This window comes from Scylla paramamosain, chromosome 20 (genome assembly GCF_035594125.1).
Source record: "Scylla paramamosain isolate STU-SP2022 chromosome 20, ASM3559412v1, whole genome shotgun sequence".
NCBI classification, from domain to species: Eukaryota; Metazoa; Arthropoda; class Malacostraca; order Decapoda; family Portunidae; genus Scylla; species Scylla paramamosain.
In genome coordinates, this window is record NC_087170.1 from 21,198,737 (window position 1) to 21,211,494 (window position 12,758).

The 12,758-nt window shown below is 44.9% G+C and overlaps 2 protein-coding genes across 2 annotated transcripts in view; one reads left to right on the forward strand and one right to left on the reverse strand.

Moving 5' to 3' along the window:
• Positions 1–101: 101 nt before the first annotated feature.
• LOC135110620 (ATP-binding cassette sub-family G member 5-like) lies at positions 102–7,677 on the reverse strand. Its single transcript, XM_064023146.1, has 13 exons — positions 7,495–7,677; positions 6,360–6,427; positions 6,014–6,131; positions 5,047–5,252; positions 4,708–4,852; positions 4,267–4,393; positions 3,413–3,558; positions 2,838–3,048; positions 2,577–2,694; positions 2,397–2,490; positions 1,934–2,072; positions 1,254–1,457; positions 102–922 (listed from the first exon to the last, which is right to left on the reverse strand). Exons 2-13 carry the CDS (start codon positions 6,411–6,413, stop codon positions 562–564), a joined length of 1,923 nt encoding a protein of 640 aa, XP_063879216.1. The 5' UTR covers positions 6,414–6,427; positions 7,495–7,677; the 3' UTR covers positions 102–561.
• Positions 7,678–8,093: 416 nt separating this feature from the next.
• LOC135110617 (ATP-binding cassette sub-family G member 8-like) overlaps positions 8,094–12,758 on the forward strand; it is a 73,209-nt gene continuing 68,544 nt past the window's right edge. The window contains exon 1 of the mRNA XM_064023138.1: positions 8,094–8,344. The gene's annotated coding sequence lies outside the window, so the exon portion shown is untranslated. The remainder of the gene's footprint in view (positions 8,345–12,758) is intronic.

Here is a 12,758-nt window from a genome sequence, read left to right on the forward strand (position 1 = left end):
CTAACAAAAAAAAAAATGTGGAAATAGTGAATAAGATAAGAACAAGTTTACATTCACGACTATCTTAGAGCAAAATCCAAGGAGAGCTTCAAAGTCTTGCATTTTGTGTAAGTGTTTACTGCTTTGATCATTCATGAACATTAGAACTGAACTGATACGCTGCCCATTCTCGTTTCAGTTCAGCTTATCATATAGCTTGTCGACCATGACGTCTGTACTTAAAAGTAAATAGGGCAATAGAAATATCGCGCGAAGCATCGTGCGATTTACTTACGTATATAGTTTTTGCAGTACATAATAACAAATGCAAGAAAAAAGTTTCACAGCAAAGTTTCAAAAGTTTCAACCCAAGGCGTCATCCATGTGGATCAACAGGTGGTACATAATGTCATCGGCTGTCCACCACCCGCCTGAGAAGCTTTCCGTGTTACATGGCCAGAGCGAAGAAAGCCTTTGCCCCAAGACCGGAACCTCCAGGTGAAGAGACACAACCCATCAAATCTACCACATCCAGGTGCTGGGAACGGTGGGGAATGCAGTTGCTGAACACTGTCCTCCATGTCAGTCTCGGAACTTAGATTTGATGAAGGAAGGCAGTGGTACTAAATAAAGCACCAGATTCAACACCAACATACCGCCGAAGAAGGCGAAGGAAAATCCAAAATTAGACCAGAGTTCTAGATCCTGGCGGCCGTGGTCGAGGCCGTTTTCGGGAAAGTGGTACCTCTCCAGTAAGTAGTACGTGCCGTTCCTGTATCGACAACCATACTCGGCGTTGTTGTCTGGACAGAGGACGCTGGCATTCATGGGTAGGTTAGGCAGCCGATCGAGGAAAGCCTGCTCGTGCAAGACAGCCGACGCGTAGCGGAACACAATCACGTGTCCCAAGTAGTAGAGCCAATCAGGAAGACGAACCAGTGATCTGCCGACAGGAAAAGAAAAAAAGAAAAATAAAGAGCACACTTGATATTTAAATGTCACACAGCCAGTGTTCTCATATTGTATATACTGCATTTTTTTTTCTAAGTGTAAGTTTCATCAAAGTTTACACGAGCCTTTGCAACATAAGCCACTTACATGATACTTATGGAGAGAATATTAACAAGGAATTTAAGCAAAGTTATCTCAAAAAACATCCATGGTGTGATCCCAGAAAGCAAAACTTATGTTAACGTATCCAGTCTATTTTAAACTCTCCACCACTCTCACCACCTGCAGAGAGAACACTGAATATAGCCCTGAGTCAAGCATACCTGAGTGAGGCCGACGCCACGAGAAGGTTGAAGGTGGTGAAGGCAACAGACGCCGCCCCAGCAGAGTAGGACGACTTGACGACAATCATGAGGGCGATGGTTTGTTGCTCCACAAATGCCCACACTGCCCACAGCACAGAGCCGAATATCACCCACCCCATCCAGTCAGTCCCTTCCACTTCAGGGTCAACCATCGGCAGGCCACTGAACACCAAGAAAAAGGATGGTTAGAGTCGTTTTTTTTTTTTTTTCTTCTTTTTTATGTGTGAGTAAGAGGGACACTGGCCAAGGGCAATGAAACAGAGCGAAAAAGACCTACTTATGATATATTTTGCCAGCCATTCCCACCATCCCCTTTTTGTATGTAGTGACCATTACCTTGTATCTCCCGTTTCCATTGTCTGATCATTCTTCTAACTTGATTGCTTTTTTTTTTTTATCTCTTCTCTCCAGGCTCCAAATAGCATATACTTAATTATTGTTTGTTTGTCATTTTTTTTTTTTTTTTTTTCATGAGGGTTTACGTACTTCTTGCCATCGTCACTACTCATTAGTCATATATATATCCAGCTGCCCATCCTTACTACACTACCTGCACTTCCTACACATACCCCTTTCACTGCGTTCACCCTGTCCTTATTTGTTTCCTTTCCTTCTGGTTCCCTTCGAAAGGCACTCACAAAAAGATCACTGCTGAGGCCGCCATGACGGTCAAGTAGGACAGAGGCAGAGAGAAGAGGTTGTAGGTAAGGATGAAGAGCGGCCCGCGGTAAAGCCCCTCCCGCGCCTCGTGGTAGTAGCGAGTCCGGTGAGGAGCGACTGCGGAAGCAAAGAAACGAACATGAACGTGAACTGTAGACCATCCCTTCCGCCCCCACCACAGCCAGCGTTATACTGTTCTCTCCGCGTCCAACTCCTTTCTATTACCGATCCATAAATCTAGCTGACATATATCACTGTTACATCCATTTAATCCATCTCAAGAACTACTCATTCCTCCAATCTTAAATTAATTCCCTATCAACATGCCATTCATTTGACCACCTCGACCTGCTAAAATACGAGCAAAGATTTGTGGCACGAGGAAATTAATATAAGCTCTCGCGTGTAAAACAAATATTAACAAGCGACCTAAGGACTCACAGGTTTTAGCAGTAACAGCGGTAGAGAGGAAGGCTGTCCCGGCCATGCAGTTGAACAAAAGACCACCGCGACTCTGGAACGATCGCTGGAAATCCTGGAAGGAGGAGTGCAGTCAGTAATGTGCGCGTGACATTGCTTGGAGAAAGAAAGCAACGTAAAACGTGACAAAACACTTATTACCTCGAGGCCGTAGTAGAAATTCCAAAGGAGAAAGAAGAAGGTTGGAAGGAGAAACAATCTAAAGAATAACTGCTGGAGGCCCACGCGGCTGCAAGGTGACAACATGACGTAGGCGCGCCTGGAAAACAAGGAAGAGCTTGTTGAGATCAGTGAATACCATAAAAACAAAAATCAATAAGTGTCTATATGAACGTCTTCTTACCATACACATCAAAAAACAATATAATTTCAAAGACGTCGTGATTTCCTTTCAGTACCCACCCGAGGAGCGCCATCATGGTGGAGAAGACCCCTGGACGACCGTAAGCAGAGAGGGGAACCTTGTGCTCCAGGTGTTCGAGGTCAGGTGGAGGCCCGGAAGACTTACGGTAAGGGCCGCCCTCCAGCTTGAACTTTTCCACCAAGGCGGCAATCTGATTGTTGGAGTCGATGAAGCGTTCCCGGGAGCGTCTGTCCACCGTGGAGAGGCACACTGCCAGCAGACACAGGTGAGTTCACAGGTGTGGAAGGGAAGCACGGTGTACACACACACACACACACACACACACACATAAGGGAAACAAGAACAAGCTCCACAAAACGAGAATCGGTGAAGTGAGGTGAATGGAAACATCTCATGATTTCACCCTCTTTGTTCACAATCACCTATTCTGTATTTTCAGAGAGAGAGAGAGAGAGAGAGAGGCGGGGCGACACAAATTGATGAATGGTATTTAATTTTGAAAACTTGTGTCCAGAGTAGAAACATGTGAGAGAGATATAACAACAATAAAACAAATAGAAAAATTAATAAATAAGTTAAATATGAACAGAAAGCACAGCGTTCCTTTACTCACAGTAATACATGAGTGGGTTCTCCAGCTCCGGGCAGGGGAAGCCGATGCTCCTGAAGTAGTCGATCATGTGTCTGGTGGAGCCTGTGTACACCACGTCGCCGAGACACAGGTAGCTCACGCGGTCCAGGAACGGCAGGATGTCAGACCTGAATGTAACGAGAGGCACGGAAGGACACTCAGTGAATTAGAACCTTCGTCTTTTTATGTAAGAGGGGCACTGGGGTATTGGCCAAGGGCAACAAGGAGAGCGAAAAAAAGGGGCCAATTGAGGTGTCAGTCCCAAAAGATATGTCAAAAGGATCATCCCAAATTAGAGGATAATTGTCTGTCCTGCCTACATCTCTTATTTTAGAAACTTGCTTATTGCATACAATCTCGTAAGGGCTACATGTCTACTCCTGTTTGTTCCTTATTTCTGCATTTTTTTTTTAATCTGTTTGTTTAATCTTTATATGAAGCAGGTGAAAATGAAGTGGAGAATATGCAGTAAGTGGTATTTGTCACTGCTCGTTTCCTTTTCTCTACTTTTGGATGTACACACGTAACGGTCCACTGTCCAGACAGTGAGCCTCTCCCTCGTATTGCCATTTCACTTTCAGACTCCTGTCATCTGTCACTCTATCGATCAACTCGTAGAGATCACTCAGTCATTGATTTATTGGACAGTTTTAATAGGTCACTCAATTAATGGTTACTGGACAATATTAACAGACTGCTGGGAGCCTTCATAGGAAAAACAGTCTTGTTAGATGCAGACGAGGAAAATACAATAATGAATGGATTTTCATAACAATACATAGACTAAATTTTGGGCGCTCAGATCAGCAATGGACAACGAAGACCAGCGTGCTCACCTGGGCTTCTCCATGGTAATAATTATGATGCGGTTGTACTTCTTGGCGTGGTTGTTCAGGATGGAAATAACGAAGTAGGTGTTGAGGGGGTCGAGTCCCCAAGCCGGCTCGTCCAGCAACACCACGACTGCAGGGAGAGAACAGATGCTTCAGAACGAGCTAGATATGTGTGGAGATAAGTAAATGTGTCAAGGAAGCAAAAATCTATAACTGAACTGGAACTGAAAATCATAGGGAAGATTACGAGTACATACGTTCAAACAACCACTTCAACCTTCAAATGTATAGTGTGCACATTTCAATGACGAAAAAAAAACTGCAAAAAAAAAAAAAGCCCTTTGGGTCATTCATCAGTTTATCCCTTCAATCAAGAACACCTTAAACAGACAGACAGGCACAGCAATGGACACTTTCCAAAGACAAACAAAATTAACCACTCACGCGGGTCTTTGATAAGCTGGACGCCGATCACCAAGCGCCGGTACTCGGAGGGCGTGAGCTGGTCCACCATCCTGTTGGCCACCTGCGTCAGCGCCAGATCGGCCAATACCTGGCGAACACGTGCAGACCGTATGGAGCTGCCGATCTGTACACCACCAAACATGAAAAAAGAGTTAATACGTACCGATTTCCTTACATGTTAAAGAAGGAAAGGAGCTTAATGTTGCTTGTTCTTCATTTTGACAGAGCTTGATAACCACTTGCGGATCCTAGGGAGTGACTTCGGAGAGAAATATAAAGAAGACACACACACACACACACACACACACACACACATACCTTAGGGCTGAGAGAGAGTTTAGCAGCGTACTCCAGGGTCTGCTTGGCGGTGAGTCCCTCCAGCAGTTGTGTCTTGTGGGTGACGTAGCCGCACGAGTCCTGGAAGAGTCTGAGGGACATGGGTACGTGGTTCAGGAGGATCTGGCCTCTCGTGGGACCTTGGGCACGCCGCGAGATCACCTCAAGTAGAGCTCGTTTACCACTACCTGTGAATGCGAGAGGTGGAAACACTGTGAACCTTTGCGATCATGGACATGCCATTTCACCCGTCCCTCCATCTCACTCTCTATCGAGGGCAGGACACGGAGTGAGATGGAGGGATGGCATTGCGGTAGAACTGGAAAGAATGGGAATCATAAAGGAAGGTGCAAGGGACACAAACAACTGGAGGAGATTCATACATGACACCAATTCCTGACTAGAAGCGGCGAAAGAATGTCAGCTTTTTTTTTTTTTTTCATTCTTTACTAAAATAAGAAGACCGCAAAAGGCCAGTTGATCATCACAAGGCAGATTATAAGTAGTGAAAACTTGTCATCTGCCATCATCATCCATATATATATATATATATATATATATATATATATATATATATATATATATATATATATATATATATATATATATATATATATATATATATATATATATATATATATATATATATATATATATATATAGTGTCCTTTTGAAACTATCTGATGTCTTTGCACATATCACATTCTTGCTGAGTTTCTTCCACTTGTTTAAAACTTTATACTTTTACTGATGTTTGCCTGTCTCCATAAATCTGATTTTGTATGCTGTATAATCATACATTTGAGTTATATAGCCCTAACATGTCACTCTCTTTGGGATTTACTCGGTAATGATATGCTAGGTATGGGAGTGACAAAGCAGCTCAATGTTGGGGAAAGGTTATGGTCTAGTAGCATTATCTGTATAGTAGAAATCACTATCAACTCACCCTTGGAGCCGAGGATGGCCATAAGCTCCCCGCCATACACCTCCAGGGTGACATCTTTTAGGATCACACCTGTTGGGATGTTGCCCACCAGCTTCTGCACACACGACCCGGGCTCCACCTGCAGCACAGAGAGAGAGAGAGAGAGAGAGAGAGAAAGAGAGAGAGAGAGAGAGAGAGAGAGAATGGAAAAGGTAAAAACTCCGCACAAATGTATTTCTGTCATTAGTAGTAGCAGCAGCAGTGGTAGTAGTAGTATCAATAGTACTATCGCCACCACCACCACTACTGCTACTATAACTATTACTCCTATTCTACTACTACTATTAAGAGAACCGCCTCTACTTACAGGTCCGGTGTGGAAGACGCTGATCAGCTCCAACACAAACTCGTTGTTCATCATCTTGACAACACCACCTGGGAACACACGTGAGTTAGTTGTCTCAGTAACTCCCTCCCTTCCCTCCATTCCTCAACCATCCATCCATCCAACTTTCTTTCTCATCTCTCTCTCTCTCTCTCTCTCTCTCTCTCTCTCTCTCTCTCTCTCTCTCACCCATCATAACTTTTTTTTTTCCCTTACTGCTCCTCTTTCAGTTTCCTTCCTGGTGACTACCCATTCCGTTCCCCAACACCCGCTCTTTTCTATCCCTTCCCTTCCCGACCAGACCTTCCTTCCATATCCGCCACTCCCTTCTGGCCCTCTTTTCACCATTCCTCACCTCACATTTATTTTTTTTCCTTATTTGTTGTTATTGTGGTTATTTGTACACTCCCAGATTCGTAACATGTATGGGAGAAAGATGTCTGTAAGCATAACTAATGATGTTTACTTAATTGTCTGTCTGTTTTCACATCGTTTCCCTTTAAATTTGCTGCCTCCTCGCTTCCTCGCCATCTACACTGACCGCTCTCCCCTAATTGTCTCCCCTCGCTCCTCCACTACGGGAACAGTTAGCGCCCTAGCGGCACACAGGTACAGACTAACTGGCATCGTAGGTAGAGATGCCAGCTGCTGCTTTGCCTCACCTGTGGTCGCTCTTACTGACCACCGACAGCTCAACACAAACAATTAGTGCCATGTCTCCGCTCTCACAACTTAGAGGTAAATACAACTAAGCACTAAGTAGGTCTTCTTTCACCGTAGCTTTCTTTTCTTCTTCTTTTTTTTTTTTTCATCAGAGGAACGTTCATGACTTGTCTATGTATTTGTCGTCAAAATTCACGTCTCGCTGTAAACTCCAGGTGTAAATTGGCGATGTAACCTTTAAGAAGTAACGGGTGATATTTTGGTTAGTCCTCTGACACACACGTATTTCTGATCCTTTCAGCACAGGATCACCATAGCAGGGGAAGAGGTGCTCGTAACTGTGTTTCCTTCACTCCCACACCTGACGCATCGCTCTCCGCCACTTCCCATCACTGATAACTACGCGCTCTCGCACCGCGTTTTCTTTAGAACACACAAACATCAGTATTCTTACCTTAAATGTTTGTTCTTGATTATCTGTTGACTTCCCCTCCTGAGCAAAGCAGGTGCGATCACTTTTTGTTGTGTATTGTTCCTATAGAGCAGCGAGACGGGGCACCAGACTCACCCCGCTGGTGACCACGGCGCTGCTGTGCTCCGCGTGCACCTCCTCCTTCCTGTGGGTCGTCAAACTCTCACGTCACTGGTGTTCTACTGTGTGATTGGAGGAACGTTGTGTCGTCATTGTGTTCGTGGGGTTCTATTGGTGGTTTAGTGTGACGTAGGTTGTTTAGGAAAGGTTTTATTGGTTAGGTCGTGACGTCACTGCTTTTACACGCCATGATTCGCCACGGCTGCACAGGTAACCCTCATAAGTCGAAATGTACGCGCTTTAATACGATAATATGCCCCAAAATATGCACCATGCTCTTCTATGAGCTTCTCTTACCACAAGAACAAAGAAAACAATAAATTGCAATGAATTTTACAAGCTGCCTATGGAAAGCTACAGAAACCAACCGTAAGCAAAAATAACTCAATAGAAGCGCTAAGTAAAACCGCCGCGAAAGGTGCGTGGCGGTGTGCGGACCTCTATCTGGTGACTCCAACGCTCACTCGGGAGGAAGCACTGACTCCGGTGTGGCTTGTCGGTCCCCTCGGCCTCTGTGTCGTCGCTGAGTCATGCGGGCGGTGGAGTGTTAGTGTAGTGCAGTGCCCTCCAGAGGGTAGTGAGGGGCGCCCGCAGGGATAAGCAAGTGAACGATATCAAGAGGATTAATTATATTGTAGGAAATTTGCCATACGCACAGGACGCCGCTGCCGCTGCCGCTGCTGCTATCATCGCCACTCCCCCGGACCGCAAGGTAAGGCTGTGTCCCGGTGGTAATGAACGGGGAGGAATTCTTTGACGCAAGGCAGGGCAGGGCAAGGCTGGGCAGGGCAGGCAGGCAGGGAAGGAGTGAGGGTCAGTGGGTTCAGGAGCGGAGTTCGAGCGTCCATATATGTGTGCGTACGTGCGTGTCATTCTGTTAGTTTAGGTATCGCAGAAAAAAGTGTTATGTATCTTGTGTGTGTGTGTGTGTGTGTTTGTGTGTGTTTGTGTGTGTGTGTGTGTGTGTGTGTGTGTGTGTACTGAACAATTTCGAAACATCATTGACGCTACACATTGTTAGTGTGGCGGGGTATGGTAGGCTTATGGTTGTGTGTAGTATCTGTATGGATGGATGCCTGAGAGGAATAGGAAATTAATGCGACCTCTCTTTAGTCATGCTAGGAGGCTGACCGGCTAGCGGTGGTCGTTGTGTGTGTGTGTGTGTGTGTGTGTGTGTGTGTGTTGACATGCAGGTAGCACTGAATACCTGAATAATGACATCGTGTTGGTTATTTTTTTGTCTTAATGAATGAGATTAAATAAGACCCCGAAGTTTTAATGCAAGATACTTATATATTAGGACTGAGAAACACATTAGGGTCATAAAACCTGAGGAAGAGTGACGGAAACTAAAGACTAGAGTTAGTTGTTGATCACAGGAGAAGCAGGTGGCCTCAGCTGTGGGTGGGAACGATAGATGATACAAAGCCAAGGATTAGAAGACCGCCATGAAAGAAACATTAAGGGTCATGGCAAGGGTTTAGAGATTCGAGGATGTTGACGTCACCCGACATGACCTCATATCCTGTGCCACATGCCTCCCGCTAAGCCGCGCCACCCAATCAGTATTGCCGCTCCACGGACCATATCTGAAACACATGTGGCCGCATCTTCACCACTTCAAAACTCTCTAGTTGAAGTTATACAGGTTTTTAAGGCTGTTTTCATGGTTCTAGTGACAGATTAACAAGATTTCTACATTATTAAAGGGAGAAACACTCCTGAGAGCCTGACTAATCATATCTGTGGCCTTTCAAAATAGTCGTGGTGAAAGAGGAAACCAGTTGATGATAAATTGAAGGTCCAGCCCACAGTGACCGGCATTTCTTAACTAAATTTCACGCTACTTGATAACCTAATCTCGCTTACTGTACTGTACATCGTTGCTCAGAGTGGAACATTAGGATATTAAATGGCCATGACTGAAGTAAAGTTAAGATGTTAGGTTAGACTAGGTTAGATTAAAAATTACCTTCACACTATGGCCGTGGATGTAAAGGTGATTTCAGTTTGGTTGACATTGATAATCTTGAAGCAGCAGGAGAAGGAGAAACAAGAATGTGACATTGTGAACGAGTGGGTGTGGAGAAATAGCAATGGATGGGAAGTGAACCAGGTTTTCAATAGTTTTCGTGAGTTTTTCTTTGGTTTTGCTGCATGACCGTCAAGCTCCAGAGATAGTTTACTTCTGCCTTCGATACGCTGTTACTAAGATGACTTTTACTCTGGGCACTCTTCACTTTATACAGCGGAGAAAATAAAGATACCCATTGAAAGCAAATACCATCAGTGTAACTTCAATCTCCGGTTCGCTTTGACACACCGAGTCGGAACTTTCATTTACGTCACCTTCACCTTTCTCGTGGTCTGTGAAGTGTGCCGATCAAGGGCTTGAAGCAGAGAGAGAGAGAGAGAGAGAGAGAGAGAGAGAGAGAGAGAGAGAGAGAGAGAGAGAGAGAGAGAACTATAAACTAAGACCGCAAGATTACCTTCTCACTGAATCATATTTTTTTGCCTCATTATTACATTCAAGAATTTATTACGGTAACTGGGAGGAAATAAGAGTTAAAGATGAACAGGTAAAGAATGAAATGACCGTGTGATGAGAAGTGGAATTCTATGATAAGATAAGTACGGAAGTAAGGTGATGGACTAACGATCAGCGAATCAAGCGAAATTAAAAGAAGGAAGCGATAAGGAAGTACACGATAGCGATTAGCAGTCATGGGTAGGCTGGGAAAACTGATTAGCTGTTAGTTTTACTGGGTGTTGTGAGAGGGAGATGAATAGGATTAAATTACCACCTCTCCCGCCTCCCAGTCACTCTCCCTACCTCGTCTGCCTCCAACCCTCTATCCATCCTGCTACCAAAGAGCCCTTAGCGTGAAGAGCAACCAACCCTCACAAACCCAAACACCCACTGTGGGAGGGGAATAAAGGAAAGTGTGTGTGTGTGCGTGTGTGTGTGTGTGTGTGTGTGTGTGTGTGTGTGTGTGTGTGTGTGTGTGTGTGTGTGTGTGGGAGAGAGAGAGAGAGAGAGAGAGAGAGAGAGAGAGAGAGAGAGAGAGAGAATGAGAGAGAGAGAGAGAGAGAGAGAGAGATTATCACCATGAGCTTTAAGTTGAGTAGAGGCAGTGTGAGGGTGTGAAAGAACAGTGTGCCTGACGCGCCGGATGCTGTCAGAAACGCCAGCTGCGACCGCCTGTCTCTGAAGGTCATACACACACACACACACACACACACACACACACACTGTTTGATGTCACGTGCTCATAAATAAGTAAAATAAAGTCTCCTGTTTATAATGCAGTACGTTCAGCTGGTGAGTTGAGTGACTGTCGCTAAGTATCTGTGCCTATATGTGCTTCAGTTGCAGACCTCGTTGAATTGTCTTCTATATAAGAGAGAGAGAGAGAGAGAGAGAGAGAGAGAGAGAGAGAGAGAGAGAGAGAGAGAGAGAGAGAGAGAGAGTCATTCGTCTGTTTTCTTTTCAGTTCAAAACTTCATTAAATTTTCATTTTCGGTGGTTTTTAGTCAGTACATCGCTTGTGCTGGGAGGAACAAGTCGTGTAAATTGTATAAAAACAGTACTCGCATTACATTATCGTTATTATCATTACAAGTGTGCAAGTTGCTACACAGTGCAGCGCAGACTCTCCGGCAACTTGTAACTCGACTCCCTGCTCGCAACGGTACGACGGTAAAAACTCCATCCAGCGCGACCAGATATGATTGAAAAAAAAAAAAAGTAGATTCGCATATTTGAAGGAGCTCTGAGGGTTGGCATGCTCGTGATGAAGGCGACCACCGGACCCACACAGCATCGGCGCGCCACTGTCATTCTTGCATTCTCGCATCATCTGTCGTTCTTTGCTCTTCTGGGAAATGGACAGCCCTTTCGAAGAACGCATACCACTGGAAAAGATGAAAAATTATTCTGTGGTTAATGGAGCTTTCTCAACTCACTTGCGTCTTTTCCTTCAAGAGGGAAGTTTCGAGACACTTATCCTCCAATTGTAGATGATCCTTTTGACCTTTCTTTCGGGATTGGCACCTCAGTTGGCCTTTTTTTTCGCTCTTTTTATTGTTCTTGCCCAATGCTCCTCTTACAGAGAAAAAAATTACTTAATGGTCACGCATCCTGCAAGTAAGATTCTGATGTGAGTGAGAGTGGCGCAAGTGTGGCCAGGTGCGTGAGTGGGCTGGATGGTGGGGCTTTTGCAAATCACGGCACGATACAGAAGGTCAGGGGTTGTTGTTGACTGCCGTAGCTTCATCACAGAGTTAAGACGTGCATGGTGTTATATCACTGAGAAAGATAAAGCAAGTAAAAAAAAAAGTGACGCTGGAGTTGCTGCTCTTAGGTGATTATAATAAGCATACCAGCGATATTGTCTCCACCCTTAGTTTTTATTTTCCTTTTATCTCTCTCTCTCTCTCTCTCTCTCTCTCTCTCTCTCTCTCTCTCTCTCTCTCTCTCTCTCTCTCTCTCTCTCTCTCTCTCTCTCTCTCTCTCTCTCTCTTAGGTGAACTTTAAGCACCGTTATGGTTTTTCGAAAATTTAAGAGTGACACCATATCAGTGTTCAGTGAGACTCCCCATCCCTCGCCTTCCCCTTCCCTCGTACCCTCCCCTCTCCCTCATCCCTCTCTCATTCAGCCACACCCCGAGTAGTGAGAGGATAGCGGGTTCCCCACGCTAACGGAGCACTATTGTTCCACCTCTCACTCTGTCTCTCCCTTTCTCTCTCCCTCACGCTCCTCCTCTTTTCCGTCATTAAACATTACCCCAGTACGTGTTCGTGTTTGTGTGCGTGTTAATGTGTGTGTGTGTTTGTGTGTGTGTGGCGGTAGGATCACGGAGTGAAGGGTTAGGGAATAAAAGCGAAAGGGTGTGTCCAGGATATGAGGATGTGAATGGAAGGTGTTCTACATTTGAGTAAAATTGAGTACCGTACAAAAAAAAGAAGTGTGGAATGCACGTTGTTGTCTAAGGGTGGAGTAGTGTATGTAGTGTGGTGCACTGAACATACAACATAGGGTGCGCTGCGGTATGAAGCTGACGCGTAAAGACAAATGAGGAACGATGCTTGGTGAGTGTCAGGTTTTGGCGTCGAGAGATGATAC